The following is a 20,609-nucleotide window of genomic DNA, read 5'->3' as shown; positions in this document are numbered from 1 at the left end:
CACCTTGAGACATATCATACGAGTGTACATGTGCGTTCTTGTATATAGGGCCTACCACTTCTGTCTGCATTTTTTTTTTTATCACCATGGACCAGCTCAAGAAAAGCCATTGGCTGAAGCAGGTCTCATACGAAACTAAAATGAACTGAATGGAACTGAAAATCAATCTGAATTACTTTTTCAAACTTTTCCTAGAATCTGTAAAAGAGGACGCTATATGAAGTTGGGATTGAAAGGTACATAACTTTCAAAGTTTGGTCTTGATTGTTTCTGGAAGAAATTTCATGCCAAATACAGATAGATTGGAGAACTCAACTCTGTCATTTCGTTTGATAGTAAAATAAGACATTCAAGGGAGGCACTGATCAATGCCACTGTACTACATTTTTCATTGTTTTGGGCATAAAGAATAATATTTCTGTTCAGATGCAAATACACAATCCATAATGGAGGTGTTCTCTCTCATATCACCTTGTTCTAGTATTACAACTCTGCAATGTTTTAAAATAAACTGCAATTCCAAACATATGGTAACTATCAGGGCTGCACACTAACCCATTTTTTCTACTGGTCCGACCTGTCTGTCGGACCACTAGGTATCCAGTTTTTCAATTCTTTACATGTCCATTCCTGAAAAAGTTTCTGGTCTGACAGTAAATTTTACTGGTCAGGGACCGTTGGACCAGTGCCAGTGTACAGCTTTTGGTAATTATGTAGGAGATTTTTTTGTTTGTTTTCTTTTTAATCTAAAGTTCAGTTGAACTTGAAATGAATATATTTTATAGGATAAAGTTTTCTCAAAGGTTTTATACCATTTTCCCAGGGTCAATACCACTTTTGCTCAGTTACTTTAGGTCAGCATTTATTTGATATCTACGACCTCCTCTACCTCGTGTGAATCATATCACTTTCCGCGAGGTGTTTGTTTTTTTTCACTACATAGTACATTCCTCACTTCCTTCAGCTTTTACCGTTTTAATCTCAGGATAGCTGTCCATCCCAACAGGGCAAAATAACAGTTTAAAAAGCTGATATTGGGGGGGGGAATGATTTTGCTTAGACATGCAGAACTGAAATCAAAGGCAGTAATATATTCTCCACAGGGTGCTACATAAGCACTTGCCCGATTGCCCAGGGCAAGTGAAAATCAAAGTCGGGCAAGTGTTTTGGAACAATGAGAAAAAATGCTTGCCCACACTGGGCAAGCAAAAAGTTTTGAAGCCATATTTACTTCTCACCACTTACGTGAAAAAGTCCCATCAATCCAACACCAACACTCTATCCAACCAAGTTTGTTACTCCCCATATGTGCTGTTTATTCAAATGATTGGGTTTTGTCAAACCCTTGGCTTTACAAGTGATTTCTTATATCTTATAGTTTCTTTTCGGGCAAGTATAATTCATGTTCGGGCAAGTGTTCTGCAACAGTTTGAAAATTTGCTTGCCAGACCGGGCAAGTGGTAACAAAAAGTTATTTAGCACCCTGCTCCATTCCATACACTGGCAAGATTTTCTTTAAAAAAACAAAAACATTATTCAAATGCAAGTTAAGCATGTACCCCAAGCTGCCATCTCCATCCATCAAACTGTGATTATGTTGCTTTTGTTTTCATGACACTTTTTATGAGGGTATGGCAAGAAAGTTGAAAGCAATTGCAAATCCTGAAAAGCAATTGCAAATCTTGCAACTGAGTGCACATTTGCAATTATTGATTGCTAATCTTTTTTCCTACAAGAGTAAGCTTTGACTGATTACAAGTGTGTTGATCTATCACCTGCAAAATTTGCGATGGAATTGCGATTGATCCCAACTCAACTTTCTTGCCATACCCGTTCATCTTTATCTCAAAGTTTGTCTGATTGTTTATTGTTTCTATCAGATATGTGGTATGACAAAGCTGTATGATAATTATACTGTCATTCATACAGTGGTCTATCGCATTGCTGAAATATTTCTGCTCTGCAGTTTATGCCTTCTGTATCAGAATATATATTTTTGAAAACATCCAACAAAAGTTTAGAGTCCATGACTACAGTTAAAATTTTAGTCACTAAAGAGTGTGGGGTATCTTTTCCTTTTTTACTGTGATATTCTCCGAACCATAAGCTTTACATGAATCATATTCTACTTGCTCTATTTTACTTGTATTTCACTATCAAAGTTCTTAAATAGTAACAAGGGTGGCTGACAAAAAAAAAAGATAATTTTTAGAAAAAAAAAACTTTGAAATTAACATGCATTCAATCACTTGGGGAAACCAAACATTTAACCCTTCGTGTGCTTTGACTGTTGATTTGCACAGAAAATCCAAGTGTTGTACACACTATCTGTAGTGCGTGGCACAGAAAGGTTAAATACAGCTGGTCAACAACAAATACCAAAGCAGGTGATCATTATGGGCTGTAGATATGTAAACTCCAAGAAATTCTTCACAGGTTTTGAAATTTGGCCTTTACAGATTTTTTTTTTCCTCTCTCCCCCTTTTTTTTTAAGCAACACCACCTAATTCTGCACAGCTTCCTTTACTCTTTTATCTGCCAACTAATCATGCTACCATGTTAACAGATCAAATATTTGGATGTGAAGGTTATCACTGCACTGCAGTTTGCGGTAGGGCCTATACTACGTAATTGATTTTGGTATATAATATCTGTTTTTCAGTTGACATGATCCTAGCATTTTCATGTTACCAGTACCATTGCATTAATGCACCAATATGCATTAAAGCTGTATGCACAGTTTCTGTAACATGAAGAGTTTCATCACACACACACACAAAAAAAATCCTCCATCACATAGAGCAAAATAAAATCTTTCCAGTGATACCTCATTTGTAACATTTACAATAAGGAATCTTAAACTTATGATTAAAAATATACCACATTTTCTTCTCATTATCTTTGTTTTTAACAGTTTTAATAGCAAATATCTAAATTTAACAAGAATGGAGTTAAGTCCTTTTGCAATCAAACTCTTCATGCGCACTCTTTATTAGTTCCTAGATGTGTCAGCATGTATACACTGAAATCGGAGAGGTACCACAGAGCAATCAGGGAGCTGGATGTATCTCATACTAGTACCCATATTATATGTGCATTACATATATGTATCATTCTCAGTAGGCTGAAATAATTCAAAAATCAATGAGTTCCTGTCAGGATATGGACACATCAATTAACCATGTCTGTGCCATGGACTTTGGACAGTGTATATAACGCTATGGGGTTCCTGTGACAATCAGCACTGAAAGCACATAATGGGTTAATAGTACATTTACAGGAAGCCTCCATCCTGCAAAATTGGGGAGATTTGGAGCTCAGTCAGTAATGTTGTATGCTAGACTACTGTATTACATTACATCCAGCAGATGGATTGTTGAATCTACAGTAATACCTCAATCAAATTTGACAAGACTTTCAATTGTAGCAATGTGCTTGAACAATGTTCTACGTACTGTTGAAATGAATGGTCACCTTTAACTGCCCAGGCTTTCCGACTATTATGTTGCATCATGCACAGGTACATTTTAGCACTAGCTTCTTTCTGAAAAGTACTAGCAATATCAAAATGAAGTGTTACCCCATTGAACACTGATCTTCTTTGATAGGTTTTGCAAACATTGTTGGTAGCTGTGATTGACCAAGTGGATGCAAAGGCTGTGTTGTGGACAAAGATTAGGGGTGTATTGCCTCAACAATGATGATGATGCAAACAGAAGTGGTACTTTAGACCGGATCTTTTTGTCTGAATAAATAACAGAAGTTTTGTGGCAGAATTCTGAGAAGATTTGTAATAGATATATGAGGTGGCATTCACAGCCCACTAAAAATTTGCTTTGAAAATTCCCCTTCATGAAGTCACTCAAGATTGTACCAAGTTCAAAGTGGATAGCGATAGAGTTATTTATTCAAAGAAAGTCTTGTACCTGAAGGAGTATGTGGACTGTAATTGCTGAAATAGGCAAAATGGTAATAGTTCCAAGGAAAAGGGTGATTCTTCCTACATCCAGTGGATTGAAATGAGTCATGACAAGGGTCATGCAGGCTTAAGGGAAACATATATCCTAAGACCTAAAGAAATACAGCAAGACAAAAAAAGGAGACATCATATAGAAAAAAAAAAACACACAGAGGAAAATGAGAGTGGGAATATAATTATGAATGATATATTTCATATGTTACATTAGGAAAGATATACTGCAGATAGAGAGTGGGATAATATGAGCAGAAAACAGATGGGCAGGCAGTGAGTTAAAGGGGTAGGGACAAAAAAAAAAAACAAGAGAATTAAAACAGGAGGGGAAAGAACACAGAGACAAAGCATACAGAAAAACAGAGAAGAAACATAGAATGAAATATAGAGATCGAGGGAGAGGGAGAAAGGAAGAGCAGAAGAAACAGAGGAACAGAGAGGAATATATATCATACTAGCTAGGGAATGGGAGGTGAGTGATCTAGGGTGTGCATGTTCACCCACAGCCAAAAGGAGTGGTATCAAAGAAGGAGAAAATGGAAATAAATTATTACATTCTACAAAAATGTCTTTTTGATGGGTTTCTCTGATGTTTTGTTTTGTTTTAGAGTTTTGTTGTTGCTTTTTTGCACGATGCATAATATGGACACTTCACTTTATTTCAGTAGGCCTACTCATAACTAATTTCTTATTTGTTGTTTACTATGTTCAATCCACATTATCTTGTTACATTATTTCTGCCACTATAGAAGGTGAGATGTGATATTATGTTCTCAAAAATGAAACAAACTTCAACTTGAATTAGGCACTTATACTTATTGTGTGTGACAAATGTAGTACAATGTATTAGGATCAACATTGCAAATGACAGAATCAATTCATCTTGATTTTTCTTTTCTTTTCTTTTCTTTTTTGATATTGATAATTTGGTGCATGCAGTGTTTGTGAATGGCATGGGAATGTACTTTTTTATACAATGTTTCAGCTAACCACAGTTTGCCAGGGTGAGGTATAACAACAGCAGCCCAGGGTCATGCTCCAGATCAAAGTGCCCTGCTTGTAGCTGAGTTACAAAAGCTTGAACTGATGTGAATGGCAACAGATACGAACAACTGTTAATGTGCATTCACAGGCAAGGTTCCCGTATGAAACAATGTGCATTCAAGCAACGTACAAAAGAACAAAATTTTGCTGGCATGTATCTGGCTCACAAACAGCAACTGGCACCATGACAAAAGTTTGTTTTTTTTGAGAAGAGAAGGAAGTTCAAAATTACTGAACAGCACACTATCAGCTGTTCCTGTCTAAGCATCGAAGAAGAAACAAATCATGGCAATATCCTCATCTTATGCCACAGATGTTAACTTGTGGATTGTCTTACAAGTTCCATACTATGTATGACATCTCATCAAAATGATATATCATTGAATTTTTCTTAACATCTATATACAAGGAAGTCTTAATTTGATGGACAATTGAATGGTTAGGCAACTATGACAATAGGTTTGCTTAGGGCCTACAGATCACACAAAAACTAAAATGTCACCCAAGCATCAAACTTCACAGGTTTATGCCAAGCACAGTAGAATAATCATGCAGATTGTAGAGAGAGAGAGAGAGAGAGAGAAAAAAAAAAAACTCAGCAAGCCTTTTATTTTTGATCTACTCCAAGCTGTTGGTTCCACCACATCGATCAGAGCTTGTTAGAGGCTAATACCAAATTTTCACTATTCACACTTGGCAAAATGTCCAATTGTTAGGGATTGGGAAAAAAGAGCTATTCATAGTCACATACAGCTGTAACCATGTTTCTTGCGTGTGGGTGGGTGGATAGATGGAATGCATAAATTGTAAGTACACAATGGTCTCTTTTGTTCATTCAATGTCAGAGTTCTAAGTTTCCATTGCAAAAGTTATGAAAAAAGAGCAATGTGAACAAAAGAGGAGGTTCAGGGTGCTTCAACCACTGAACATACTGTGACAAGGTCATCATAAGAAGGGAATCCCACTAAACTCTTTTATCTAAAAAGCTGGGGGGGGGGGGGACAATTATTTAGGCCTACTAGAGTATGAACTCATAAAGGGAATTTGGCATTTTGAATTTGGCATAAAATGACAAACAACCGCAAGAATGACACAAGTAGGTTCAGGGGATGAAGTACAAAAGCTTGGACTTCTGAAAGTATATTTTGTTAAAAACATGATACTATGAATTTTAGAATCACATTTTTATCAAACTATGAATGTGAAATTAAGAATACAAAAAAAAAAAAATGAAACTGGCGGTGATGCCCCTAACAAGAGTGATAATTACAATGATGAAAGCACTTAACAGTGGTAGGGATTTCAAAACATTTGTAGCATTATTCCCTTTCAAAATCTTTACAGTCAGCTAGAATCAATGTACAGTACATCATATTGTAGTAATGTTTCTCTTCATGGATATGAAAAAGTCATTTCAGGCATACATGTCATTAAATATGTAATATCAACAATATTACCTATAAATGTTTCATAAGCAATTTCTATACTTTTCCAAAGTGAAAGGGAATTTAATCTCAAATACATATCTCTCACAATCAAATACCCTACATGCTGATCATGATGGCACAACAAACTGCCATAAACTCTACTGCAGGGGCAGATCCAGGAATTCCGTAAAGAGGGGGCGCGTTTACAAAATTAAATGGGGGGCGCACGCACCCCTCCCCCCATTTTTTCTTTTTATTTCTTTTGTTTCAACAAAAAATAAAGGGGGGGGGGCGTGCGCCGGTTGCGGTCCTCCCTGGATCCGCCCCTGCTACTGGTCCAGAAGTTGAGTATATGATTGAGTGCCTTGAATGTGATTGGTTTTGTGGGTGTGTATAAGCCCATGCAATCTAGTTAAACCAAGACACTTGGCAAGGGGTAAACTATCTCTAACAACTGAAAGACATAAGAGAAGTCTGGGAACAATCAGTAGCCCCACCTGTCCGCGGTGATGTTCTCCCCCGTGACTTCGTTTCTCTTGTCTGGTGAGTAGTCCCAGTCTTCCTCGACGATACCCACGTAGTAGACCCTCTCTCTCCCCGCCACTTCACGGGTGAAGAAAGCGGCGAGGACGACGACGAAACTCAGCAGGTACCCCTGCAACCTGAGATGCATCCTGTGCAGTCTCTTTCTGTACTATTGTTGTAGCAAGATACTTTCACTGTCGATGCTTTCACAGGGACTCTCGGGAACTAGATAACACTAGATACCACCTACCACCTGCATCTACAGCGAGTAAGGCTGTTCAAACTGAGGGGCGTTAGCACAGAGATCGCTTACCGACTCCACTTGGTAGGTGCCGTGGTGTTGTGCAATCTGTAAGTGTAACTCTCCAGGAGCTAGGAGTAGATAGCGTGGAACCAGGGCTGAGAGTTATGTATCGGAGGCAGTTCACAGAAAGCAGGTTAGACCCGAGGAAACAAAGGTCTGATTTTGACCTCAGGTGAAAGACGTCGTCGCATCATCGCACGCGTTGATCAAAGTACACGAAAAACAAAATTGCTGAGGTACCGCGTTGAAGAAAGTTCAGGCAGTGTCGGCTGCTGCAGTTTTGAGTAATTGAGCTCCTTGGTAAAAGGTAGTGCGCTGCCCTCTTTTTTAAAAAGGCGAGATTGGAGAACAGATTCATACAAAGATCCTCTGTCATCATCTGAGCGAATGATTTCTATGCTATTATGATGGTAGTGGGAGGCATAGGCGCCGGAAGTGGGGGGGGGGGGGGGGCAGGGGGGGCGGCCGCCCCCCCAATCCAAAAAGTGGGGGGGCAAAACGCATTTTTGCCCCCCCAAAAAGCCCCCCCCCCAAAAAAAAAAATAGTAATAATAATGATAATAAAAATAAATGAATAAACAAAGAAAATAAAATAAATATGTATATGAATAAAAGGGAAAAAATATGGCTTCAAACGGCAGTTGTTGGACTCTAGAACGTCAAAATTTTCAAGCTCGCTCGCTTCGCTCGCTCGCATTGAATCGTTATGCCATTCTCCTAATGTTGCTGACAGTAATTGCCAGTAGTTGCCCCCTAATGCCCCCACCCCTTAATTTCAAAAGCGAAAGATAAATATAGGTACAAACGGGAGTTTTGGGACTGTAAAATGTCAACATTTTCAAGCTCGCTCGCTTCGTTCGCTCGCATTGAATCGTTATGCCACTCCATCCTAATGTTGCTGCCAGTAATTGCCAGCAGTTGCGTCCGATGCCCCCCCCCCCTTAATTTCCAAAGCGTAAGATATAGCTACAAACGGGAGTTTGGGGACTGTAAAATGTCAAAATTCTCAAGCTCGCTCGCTTTGCTCGCTCGCATTGAATCGTTATGCCATTTTCCTAATGTTGCTGCCAGGAATTGCCAGCAGTTGCGCCCGATGCGCCGCCCCATTTATTTCCAAAGTGAAAGATAAAGCTACAAACCCCAGTTTTGGGACTGTAGAATGTCAAAATTTTCAAGTTTGCTCGCTTCGCTCTCTCGCATTGAATCGTTATGCCACTCTCCTAATGTTGCTGCCAGTAATTGCCAGCAGTTGCGTCCGATGCCCCCCCCCCCCCCCTTAATTTCCAAAGCGAATGATATAGCTACAAACGGGAGTTTTTGGACTGTAGAATGTCAAAATTTTCAAGCTTGCTCGCTTCGCTCGCTCGCATTGAATCGTTATGCCATTCTCCTAATGTTGCTGCCAATAATTGCCAGCAGTTGCGCCCGATGCGCCCCCATTTATTTCAAAGCGAAATATGTAGCTACAATTAAAACTCCAGTTTTGGAACTGTAGAATATCAAAATTTTCAAGCTCACTCGCTTCGCTCGCTCGCATTTTATTGTTATGCCATTCACCTTATGTTGCTGACAGTATCTAATTTGTCGATCGTTTCACACCGTCATTCCATAATCCATGTAAGGAAAACTTACAATGTTCCTCAATGACTGCGTTGTTGAATGTATCACATTCCGTAATGTATTGTAGTCCCATTATTGCTCACGCACACACGCACAAGCATACAGACCGTCAAAATTACTTTATGTTCCCCCCCATGTTTCGACCCACCGTACGCCACTTTACATGTATATATATATATATATATATATATATATATATATATATATATATAATAGATGTGTGTGCGTGTGTGTGTGTGTGTGTGTGTGTATGTGTATATTGTGTAACACATGCATGGTCTAATCTTGAGCCCCCTCCAATGTTTGCCCCCCCCCCCCCAATCCAAAACTGCTTCCGGCGCGCCTGGTGGGAGGGTATCAGCTCCCTTCTTTGTGGGAATATGTACATTAAATAATTGTACATTGACTGTACCACTGTCTAGAATTCACTTCCTCGTGAGCTGAAAGATTCAAGTTTCATAACGTCTTTTAGGAGTAACCTAAAATCCCATTTGTTATCCTATTTGTCTGACAGTGTGTTTTGAAGACAGACTTTTATGTCTTGATCTTTTTCATCTTCTTCTTTTTTAACTCTCCCGTTTTCGACAGGAGATCTCCCGCCGAAAGCCCATTTTTGCACAATCTCCCGTTCTAGATCCCGTTTGAGATTTGATTTCTCCCGCCTTGGCTCTGTGTCTCCCGGTGGAAAGGATTTCTTACTTATTTCTATCGCTTAGATAGCACCAGAGAACATCTAGAATCCTAGGAACTTTGCGCTTCGCACACATCAACTTGGAGTCTCCCGTTTGCTAGGGGTTTCGGGCGGGAGAATCTCCAGATCAGAAGGTGCTTGGGGTTGGAGTCTCTGTTTATGCTATATATATCTTTCAGTCTTTTTGCTTTTGTGTAGAGCGCCTTGAACATTAAATCAGAATGGATAATGACGCTACAGAAATTGTACGTATAGTGTAAGTATTATCATTATTATTACAGTGGCAGATCTACGGTGATGTGCATAGAAAAAAAAAGTATTAGGCCTACGCCGATTTGTCGCTTGAGGGTGAGAAGTGGGCGCAAAAAATGTGAAGACTTTTTGTTTGTTTGTTTTGAATTGAGAATTGTCACCCCCAGCCCCCCTAAGCAATTAAAGCCAGATCCGATCATCCGCCCCTGTTTTGTGTTGACTTTTACACAAAGTCGATTCGTTTTTTCTATATCATAACTCAAGTGTGGCTCGAAATCCCTATTGCGCTCAATGGCATTAGATACATCTAAGGAGCGTGTGTTTGATACATCGTCTTCGTTTGTGTCTACTAGTATATTTGAATCCTCTATCTGCCACCTTCTTACGGTTATTTGGTGTGCCCCGCCCCTTTAACCCTAACTTACCTGGGCTATTTCAATAGCGAGCTTGAATTCCGGGGGGGGGGGGGGGCAGGGGCGGATCCAGGGAGGACCGCAACCGGCGCACGCCCCCCGCCCTTTATTTTTTGTTGAAACAAAAAAAAAAAAAAAATAGTAAGAAAAAATGGGGGGAGGGGTGCGTGCCCCCCCCCCTTTAATTTTGTAAACGCGCCCCCTCTTCACGGATTTCCTGGATCCGCCCCTGGGGGGCATTATGGCCCCCCTTCAGATCTCGGCCGTTGATCCGCGCCATCGCCGCAAAATTTTGCATGGACATAAAGCCGGATGTAGTCTACAAGACTGTTAAGTTAAATTTTCCAAAAATTTGCATTTTCTATTTTAAGTTGATTAAATATGCAAATATATGCAAAAAACTCATTTTCGTCTGTAATTGGCTTATAAAAGCGTATGGAATGCTGATTTTTGGTGTAAATATTCCTAGTGACATTCCTAACATCTATGTGCAAAAAAAAAATCAGTATCAAAGTTAATTTCTTATGTTTTTTATTGTTTTATCATTTTTTAATTTCTTTTTTTCGAATTTTTGTTTTTGTTATTTTTTCAGCAGAATTTGACATACACATTTTTTGAAGCATAATTATACTAAAATAAATTGATTTCAGGCATTAAAATTAAAGATATGAATCTTAATATGAATTGATTGAAAAAACACAATTTGTATTGACTTTGTACACAAAATCACGTTTTTGAGCAATTTTGGGTTGACGAAAATTTTTTGAAGGGGCGTGGCTTCGGAACGGTATGCCCGGGCGCGACAAATTTGGTCTCAAAAGTTGCGGGAGACTTGAAAGTAAAAAGTCAGCGAGCGGCGGGTCAAAAAAAATTTGCGCGCCGGAATTCGTCGGGGGGGGGGGGGGGAGGGGGGCAATTTTTTTTTTAAATTCGTCGTAAGTTAGGGTTAATATTATGTTAGATATGCGCGTGCGCGTTCTCTCCTTCGAAACCACCCTCAATATCTCAGAACTGTAAATGCTATTTAAATATTTTGAACCACCCATGGGCTTTTAGTAGGTTTACATTTTCGTGGCTTCTGAGACTCCCTCCCCCTAATTTCGGACCAAATGCACCCCCACCCACCCCCATCTCAAGCCAGACACCTCTTCAAGTTGAGGACAGGCGCCAAGTGAGTTACTAACTTACAGAATGAAATAATCCTGGATGAAGAATGAACTATGTGTTTACCAACTGTCACAGGTTTCTTCTAGTGTGATTTTCGAGATTGCTATTTCGAAGCCCCTTCCCCCTTTATTTTCCATGAGTCCAAAGAGAAAGAGAGAGAGAAAGAAAACAAAACTTTTCAAAAGAATATCCACGTGAAAAGTTAAATACATCCCCTTTTTATCAATTCTCGTTGAGGATTTCGAACCCCCCCCCCCCCCACTATAGAGATTCTATTGAAAATTTGTTTGCCCTGTTTTTAGACCTGCGGCCGTTTGATGCCTTTGATCACAAAATTCTTGTAGCCAATTTACGTCAATACGGAATTAATAGTGTTACTATATTCAGTATAAACTTTTAAAAAGCAACTTAGACAAAAAGTTTTTGTATTCTTTATTATTTATTCAAGATTTCATGCGTGTTCACAAAATAGGAATGCATACAAATGTATGCAAGTACATCTCATTATTATAGCCAAGACAGAATATATACAATAAGTATAAGAAGCAGTAACAGGATAGTAGACAGCTCCACTAAGAGAGCTACATTATTCAAGGTAACGAACACGCAAAGGAATTGCAACATAATAAAGCTTGAAAATCGTTGCAACCCCCGTGCACACAATCTATATGCTTGCAAAATAGTTTAAATGATACGTTGTACTTGATAGGAGTTGGGGGGGGGGGTATTTACAAAGAGAGCATGGGAACATGAGGGGGAAATAAGAAATGCATGTGTGGTGCCTATTTGTCCTGTCGGACATTGACAAGAGAGAGCAAGAAAAAGTTTAAAGTGTCAAGTCATTATAAGCAAATTATACTGATTAAATTGATTAAATTTCTCATAAATCCCATTCAAATGTCGATTTCAGGGGAAATATATGATCACAGCAAGTTTAAAGTATCCAGGAGTTCAGCCTGAAGCTGATAATAGAATATGTTTGATCGACCTTTTGAAAGTAACTATTTTTTGTAAATTACGAAAATGCTGAGGTAGCGCATTCCAGACATCAGGACCGCTACGTCTGACTGATTTATAGGCTAGTGAAGTACCAGGGTTCACTAAATGTATATCTGATGCTTGTCTCGTGGGATACAAGTGAACTGCACTGTTAAGTTGAAACATTGTCGAAAAAGAGACAGGTATAGGTCTTGCTTAGAACGAAACATGAAGAGGGCAGTCTGTAGGAAATGTATATCATCTACTTTTAAACATTTTTATTTCAAGAACAATGGGTCTGTATGTTCTAGGAAACCAGACCCTGTATAAACATAATGCGAACAGCTTTCTTTTACTCTTGTGTACAATGTATCCATGATATAGGGTTTTTTACCCCCCTCCCCCCTTGAGGTTTTCCTTTTTCAAATTGTCAGCCGATTTTTGGAAGGATGGCAAACACACGAAAAAGGTTAAGATTTTTATTTTCTTGTCATGACCCAAACTTCAACGTCCCCCTCCACCTTTCAAAATGCTGGATTTCCTAGATTTCGTTGGTCCGACCATTAAAAAAAGAATTTCTTTAGATCTTTCTTGTGTATAACGACTCCGGACTCCGTCAGTTTCAGTTTCCCTCTTGACAGAATACTAATTACCTCTCGCGACCCCATTGCCATTCCGTTCTCTGTTAATGGGTCATCACATACATGTTCGTTCTGGTTCTTTGCGTTTGATGCATCTATATAAGCGGGTTTTTTTTTTCTCTCTCTCTCTGTCTTTTTTTTTATGATCTATTATTTTTCTTTAATTTATGTGCGTAAGAGCTCCTTTATCACATGTTTGTATAGAGTAGGCCTGTATGGTTACAGAATCACCCCCCCCCCTTTTTTTCCTAAGAAAACAACATGGATGAATTCCCCCACATTAGACGGCTCATACCTGTAAATAAAATGGAATGTCCCAGACCCCTTCACAAATTCGTATCAAAGATACCAAAATAAATGAAGAAAAAAATTAATTAATAATCAATGATGCAGTTTGGCGAAAACTGAATAGCTGTAGATATTGAGTATGAATTCCTCTACAAACTGCATTTTGGTTGGAAGATGAAAGCTTTTCTGTGGAATTTGAGGGGACTATATTTCATTGGCTGCATAGACAGAAAAAAGGTGATTTTTTTTTTTTTGAGTGAAAAGAACTCGTAGTCTGGCGTTGCGGACCCTTGGACAGAATTTGAGCTGAAGAACCCACTTTGGAAATTTGATGGATGAAAAGGTATATCTCACTTATCCAGGTTAGAGAAGATGAAACACCTCATTTCTCCCAGCTATTTTTACAGAATTTTTTGAAAATTGAATTTTAACACACGTCTCTATGGGGAATTATTTACCCGTGTGAGCCCCAGAACCGCGCAGTAACTAGTCTAGCTTCTGGACTCTTTTTACTCGTAGGGGTGATTCAGTGTACGCGACAAGGCGTATGAGGGCGTGACACCCGAGGATTGAGATACGCCGAGAACTGCGATACCCGAGAAAAAAAGGGTTTCGTTGGGCGCGCAGTCTCTCGATTATCGCCATCAGAAAATTTGCGCCCTCTCTTGGTTTATCGCACCAAGGAAAAGGGGACGGAGCCCAGACTACGCAGTCACAGAACTCTTACACAGGTGTAAGAGTTCTGTGAGTAACCTGCTAACATCGCTGCAGCCGCGGTTAGTGCACAGAGACTGGAAAAGCGTTCGATAGAGGGCGTATCAAAAACGTTCTTCATTTTACAGAGCTCAGCTATTTCTACTAGTGAACTATCAAAATCCATGAGAAGTCCCACTGAAGAAGATGAACATGGCACGATATATATATGGCTTTCTCCCTCTCTCCCTCCCCTTTCTCTCTCTCTCATTCTCTTGAAACTCAACAATTAGCCAAGTTTGGTGCTCTGTATTAATCTATTTTCCGTCCTAAGAGGACAATAAGCTCAACATGTTTATTGACACAGTGTACAGTTTACCGAAATGACAGGAGATACCGATACTAATGCCAATACAATGTAGACACTTCTATACTAGCCCACTCAGTTCATGGATCAGCGCAACAGTGTTGAACTAGCCAAGCAAGCGGAACGAATCCATTGTGCCTTTCGTATAAACGCACTTACATATAGGGTTCTTATTCTTTTAACTGATATCATTTTATTTTATTCATAATGTCGAGCCTTGCATACAGCGATATCAATATTTGGAAGTAATATGAATGCAGGTGGTGGCGCCTAACAATCGCGTAAGTTGGCCAGACTATCATAGAATAAAGGATCACGCCTTTAGATTGACAAGCATTGGTATAACTTGGCCATTCAGGAAAACGTCGCCGTTGATTAAAAAAAACAAGGAAAAGTAGAAATAACGCGGTGCGTAATATTATGTCCCCGCCGGAAGTAGAGTTTTGAAGCAAAATGTACAACATAGGTCAAAAATCAAGGTCAAAGGTGAAAGAAGTCAAAGGTCTAAATTCTGTGTAGAAGTTTTGAAGCCCTCACCTAGTGCCATCACATAAAGCAAACAGAATCAAAATCGGGTTAGAAAGGGCGAAGGAGTAGCATTTTGTAGCCAATGTACAATAAAATGTCGGTCAAAAATCAAGGTCACAGGTCAAAGAAGTCAAAGGTCAAAATTCTGTGAAGAAGTTTTGAAGCCCTCACCTAGTGCCGTCACATAAAGCAAATGGAATCAAAATCGGGTTAGAAATGGCGAAGGAGTAGCATTTTGTAGCAAAATGTACAATACAGGTCAAAAATCAAGGTCAAAGGTCAAAGATGTCAAAGGCCAAAATTCTGTGTAGAAGTTTAGAAGCCCTCACCTAGTGCCATCACATAAAGCAAACGGAATCGAAATCGGGTTAGAAATGGCGAAGGAGTAGCATTTTGTAGCCAATCTACAATACAGGTCAAAAATCAAGGTCAAAGAAGTCAAAGGTCAAAATTCTGTGTAGAAGTTTTGAAGCCCTCACCTAGTGTCATCACATAAAGCAAACGGAATCGAAATCGGTTTAGAAATGGCGAAGGAGTAGCATTTTGTAGCAAAATGTACAATATAGGTCAAAGGTCAAGGTCAAAGGTCACAACTGATATTCTGTGTAGAAGTTTCAAAGCTCCCATGTAGTGCTATATATCATATAAAGCAAACAGAATCAAAATTGGCTCATAAATGACAGAGAAGTGGCAAATTGAAGATTTTGATCACACACGGACGCACACACGGACGGACACACGGACGGACACACGGACACACGGACACACGGACACACACCAGCTGCACACACGTACGGAGCCCGTTTCATAGTCCCCTGCTCGAACTCGTTCGGCGGGGACAAAAAAAAAAATGTTTACTGAACGACCATGAAAAAAAAAAAACTCTTCCACATTACATCATTTTCTCGTTTAATATCATTTAGGATTTTAATAGAGTCCTAATAACCCAAATGGGATTAATCTTAGCTGAGACACAGAAAAATTGAATCGCGAGAAACTTCCATCTGCATCATACAACACTGAAAATTAATGTCTTTACGATGATACATTTTATTGTTTATGTATTACCAGGCAATGTTATGTGCTGATGAAATCATGCGTGGCGCCTTTCTAAACACTGTCACAGTTTTGTATGACACTTGATTTCACTTAACTAAAGTAATTCGTCTCATTATCTGATATAATCAAGTGTGTAATCTCTACATAGACAATTGTTTATTTCCTATGAAGTTTTCATGCACGTATTTAACATACTCACGTGATGATTTACGTGTAGGCCCTACTTTCTAAACCAAGACAACTCGGTACTAGTCATTCTCAACTTTTCCATTTCATTTTGTTTCAATCATTTATTGTCCATATCATTAATATTTGTTTTGTTCACATGGTGATATATATAGTTCAAATACACAAACAGCATTTAAATGACATTATACAACAAAAGAGAGACATCATTTGCCAACATAATAAGACATGGAAAATAGTATCATATCATCATACTAATATATCATTTATGTATCGTAATATAATTGATAATGAATACAACAATACTGACATTGGTGGTTTATTTCCGTGTCTTGAGGGTACAAAATGCAAAATCCTACAAATCATTCATTTATAATCACCAAATAAAGTGAAATACCTAAATATTCTTACTCTGATGAGCTAAAATATCCTCCAACTTCTCAACATATCATATTAATCATAAAATAAATAGATATCATCAACTTAATCCAGACCTTCTCTACAACATCATCTTTACAACCCTCAAAAAATGCCAAAACCTTACAACATTGTCAATCAACATTTTCAGCCTGTCAGATCCGGAATGATCCCCTCATTACAACCTGACAACGAGAATCTTAAAATTATTTCACTAAATCCCAAATTGGAATAAATATTACACAAACAGGCTCACTAGGAGACTACACGGCGACGGTCGCTTGAATTAATTGCACTGCAAATTCTATGACATTCTGCATTGGTTAAAAGTGGCACAATTTTTCGTATTGTATAGGATTTCTGAAAGCACACTTGAACGGTTTAAAACCTTTGGTCTTCAACCTATTACAGTAAGCCTACTGATCCAAGAAACATGTCTGATTTTTAAATGTCCTAACAACGCAAATATCGAAAATCGTTTGACATGTCATTAGATATGAATAATATAAATTACGCAACACACCTTAGCCATTTGAAACTCACAAAACTCACTAATCTAGTCTTCCACCAGGCCCCTGGGAGCAACTTTTTTCACAGGGGTGCTGAAGCCCTGACACAAGAAAACTTTTGCACTCTTATTGAAAATCAACACACTTTATGTGGTAAATTTTCCTTTGTGTAAGTCCATGGAAGGGGACCTACGGGCATAATGACGGGGAAGGGTGGAGAGATTTTGAATTTTCACACCTGAAATTCAGCGATCTGGTGCACACTTTTGGTGAAATTTCTTAAAAGTAAAAAAAAATATTCACAAAAATGTGAATGACCATTAAACCGGGTTACAATCAACTCTCGTTCCGTGTGTGCGTCATCACTGTGAGGCGGTATCCCCTCCCACCCTAGAGAGATTTTGAATTTTCATACCTGAAATTCAGCAATTTGGCGCACACTTTTGTCAATTTTTTCAAAAAGTATGAAAACAAAATATTCACAGAAATGTGAATGACCAATAAATTGGGTTACAATCAACTCTTGTTCCGTGTGTGCGTCATCACTGTGAAATAACTGTATGGAAGTTGATGAGGCGGGGATGGGAGGTGGCTACCATGCGACGGAACTTTTGCATTTGTAGAATTTAATTACAATGATATGATGCACAATCTTAGTGGACTATATATCCCCATATTTGTATCAGAGAATCATTTGTTGGTCTTTACTTTGTATAAGTCCATGGAAGGGGACCTAAGGGGAGAGGGTGTGGGAGGGCATATCCCCTCCCACACATGGGAGATTTTGGATTTTCAAACCTGAAATTCCGCGATCTGGTGCACACTTTTGGTGAAATAAAAAAAAAAAAGAGTATGAAAACAAAATATTCACAGAAATGTGAATGTCCACTAAATCAGGGTATGATCAGCTCTTGTTCTGCGTGTGCGTCATCACTGTGTAATAACTGTATGGAAGTTGATGAGGCGAGGATGGGAGGGGTAGCCAGGCCCCTTCCACACACGATTGAGCTTTTGCATTTTTAGAATTGAAATACAATGATCTGATGCACACTCTTGGTAGAATATTTCGAAAGTTGTGTCAGCGTTCGTATGTGTGGGTATGAAGTTCATGGAAGGGTACATGAAGGGGGAGGGTGTGAGAGGGGGTATCCCCCTCCCATACGAGGGAGATTTTGAAATTTCAGACCTGAAATTCAGCGATCTTGTGCACACTTTTGGTGAAATTTTTTAAAAAGTATGGAAAATAAATATTCGCAAAAATGTGAATGACCATTAAATCGGGGTATAATCAGCTCTTGTTCTGCGTGTGCATCATCACTGTGTGATAAATGTATGGAAGTCTAGGAGGCGGGGTTGGGAGGGGTAGCCCCCTCTCACACGACGGAACGTTTGCATTTTTAGAAGAATACAATGTACAATGATCTGATGCAAAATCTAGGTGGAATATCCTGGAATTTGTATCAGACAAGTGTAGTAAGTCATCTATAGAGGGAGACCAAGCGTGGGAAGAATGTGGGAGGATGTTTCCCCTTCCTACATGAGAGAGCTTTTGCATCTTTATGATTGTGATTCAAAACTGTGGAATTTCTGGCGCACACTTTTGATTTGATATGTTATGTAATGTTAATTAATGCAAGGGGTGGAGGCTAATACAGCAAGGGGGAGGATTTAAGAAGGGGGTGTCCTCTAACCCCTTTGCCTTTGTATTTTAAGGATTGAAATGAATATATTGTCTCTACACAATTAAAGTCATTTATGGTGGAGTATTTGAAAAACTGTCAAACAAAGAAGCATAAGCATACTAAATGTAGTACGGGAATAAAGGTAAACTGAAAGAGAATATCCCCTTCCCACATTTTGGAACTATTGGATTTGTTTAAATTGATCTGGTGTGCACTTTTTGATGAAATATTTAGAAAGTGTCGATCTCAAAAGTCTACTAATAGTGGATGGAAGTTGGCCTAACGGGGGAGGGTGTATTTTCCATTTTCAGAATTGAAATTAAACGATCTTGTGCACTTTTGGTGAAATATCTGGACAGTTTCTACAAAAAAGAAAAGAAGCAAGAAAATTTTCCGCATCGTGGGGATTTTTTTTTTCGCGGGGGGGGGGGGGGGGGAGGGAATGGGGAGGGCGAGGGCAAAGTGATGAGTTTGCATAGCTCCCTCCCAATATTTTTATTCCATGATTGATGCTGTTTAATACGAGGAAACTGTGGCACTTTTAGAATCCAACTGACATTATCTCACAAACACATTTTGGTTGAATTAGGGAAATTATCAATCCACAAAGTGTACTACTACTGCATCTATGGAACGTATATGGAGGGGAACTAAGCGGGGAAATGGTTAGGGCCTAAATGAAAGGAGGATATTATATTCCCACACGAGGAAACTTTTGCATTTTTAACAGAAATGACGGATCTTTTGATGACAGAATCATTCGGAGATATGTCAATCTTATATGGGAAAGGACCAAAGGGGCAGAATGTGGAAAGGGGGTATAAATCCATTATATTTTCAGAATTGAACTGCAACAACGCCTTGCACAGTTTTGGTAACTATTGGGACAGTTTTCCATCACAAAAAGCAAGAAAATCTCCGACATCCCGAAAATAATTGGGATGGGGTAATATGATGGCAACTGCCCCGCACCCCTGCATACGAGGAAGCTTTTTGCATTACTCTAGAATAGAAAGGAAAATATCGTGAGAGGGGGTATTTTCCTTGAATACGAGGGAGATTTCGCATTTCAGAATTGACTGGTGCACACTTTGTGCGAAGATTGGGACAGTGTCGAATAAAAAAAAAAAATCCACATCTTGGAAATTACTGGGGGAGGGGGCGCAAAATGATAAGCTGCCCACTCCATCGACGCTCTCCTGAAGGGGTACCCTCCCCCTAAATGAGGGAACTTCTGCATTTTCAGATTTGAAATTCAGCAATCTAGTGAGCCCTTCAGGTAGCATATTAAAAAAAATAAATAGAAAAGTAGGAAAAGCAAAATATCCAGGGACAATGAAAATGCTTTAATACTAGTGCTGTCTGCACTTTTAAGCTAGTTCTGCATGGGAGGGGATACCCCTCCCACGCTATGGAGATTTTGCATTTTCAGAAGTGAAATTCAGCAATCTCATGCACACTTTGGGTGGGATATTTGGGCAATTTTCTATTTAAAAAAAACAAGCAATTTGCCCTGTAAAAAGATATACGTTGGGGGTGCAGAAGCACCCCCGACTTTTAATTTTTCACAGGGGTGCTATGCCCCCCTGCTCAAAAAGTCAGGGGTGCTGCAGCACCCCCAGCACCCCCGGCTCCCAGGGGCTTTCACGAATATTCTAGACAATGTTATGGCAATGTACAATAAACATTGACAAATGTTTATTGTACATCAAAACAAATGACTGAGCTCTGCACCTGTATGTTGTCTCTACCGTCAGAATACAATGCAGGATGTAAGTGCATCTGTGTTTATAACGGACACTTTCCTTCCGGTTTCCATGGTTACAAAGATAATAACGTATCGCT

General features: G+C 39.2%; 1 protein-coding gene across 1 annotated transcript in view; it reads right to left on the bottom strand.

Annotated features, from left to right (window-relative positions):
- LOC139744329 (hephaestin-like protein) overlaps nucleotides 1–20,609 on the bottom strand; it is a 59,981-nt gene that overhangs the window by 38,175 nt on the left and 1,197 nt on the right. The window contains exon 2 of the mRNA XM_071654770.1: nucleotides 6,942–7,138. Within this exon, the coding sequence (XP_071510871.1) occupies nucleotides 6,942–7,138 (197 nt within the window). The remainder of the gene's footprint in view (nucleotides 1–6,941; nucleotides 7,139–20,609) is intronic.

Source organism: Diadema antillarum, unplaced genomic scaffold (genome assembly GCF_040938485.1).
Source record: "Diadema antillarum isolate AM-2024a unplaced genomic scaffold, OU_Dant_1.0 seq00001161_RagTag, whole genome shotgun sequence".
Taxonomy (NCBI): domain Eukaryota; kingdom Metazoa; phylum Echinodermata; class Echinoidea; order Diadematoida; family Diadematidae; genus Diadema; species Diadema antillarum.
The sequence above is the reverse complement of the archived record's forward strand: the minus strand, read 5'-3'. Positions and strand labels throughout refer to the sequence as shown.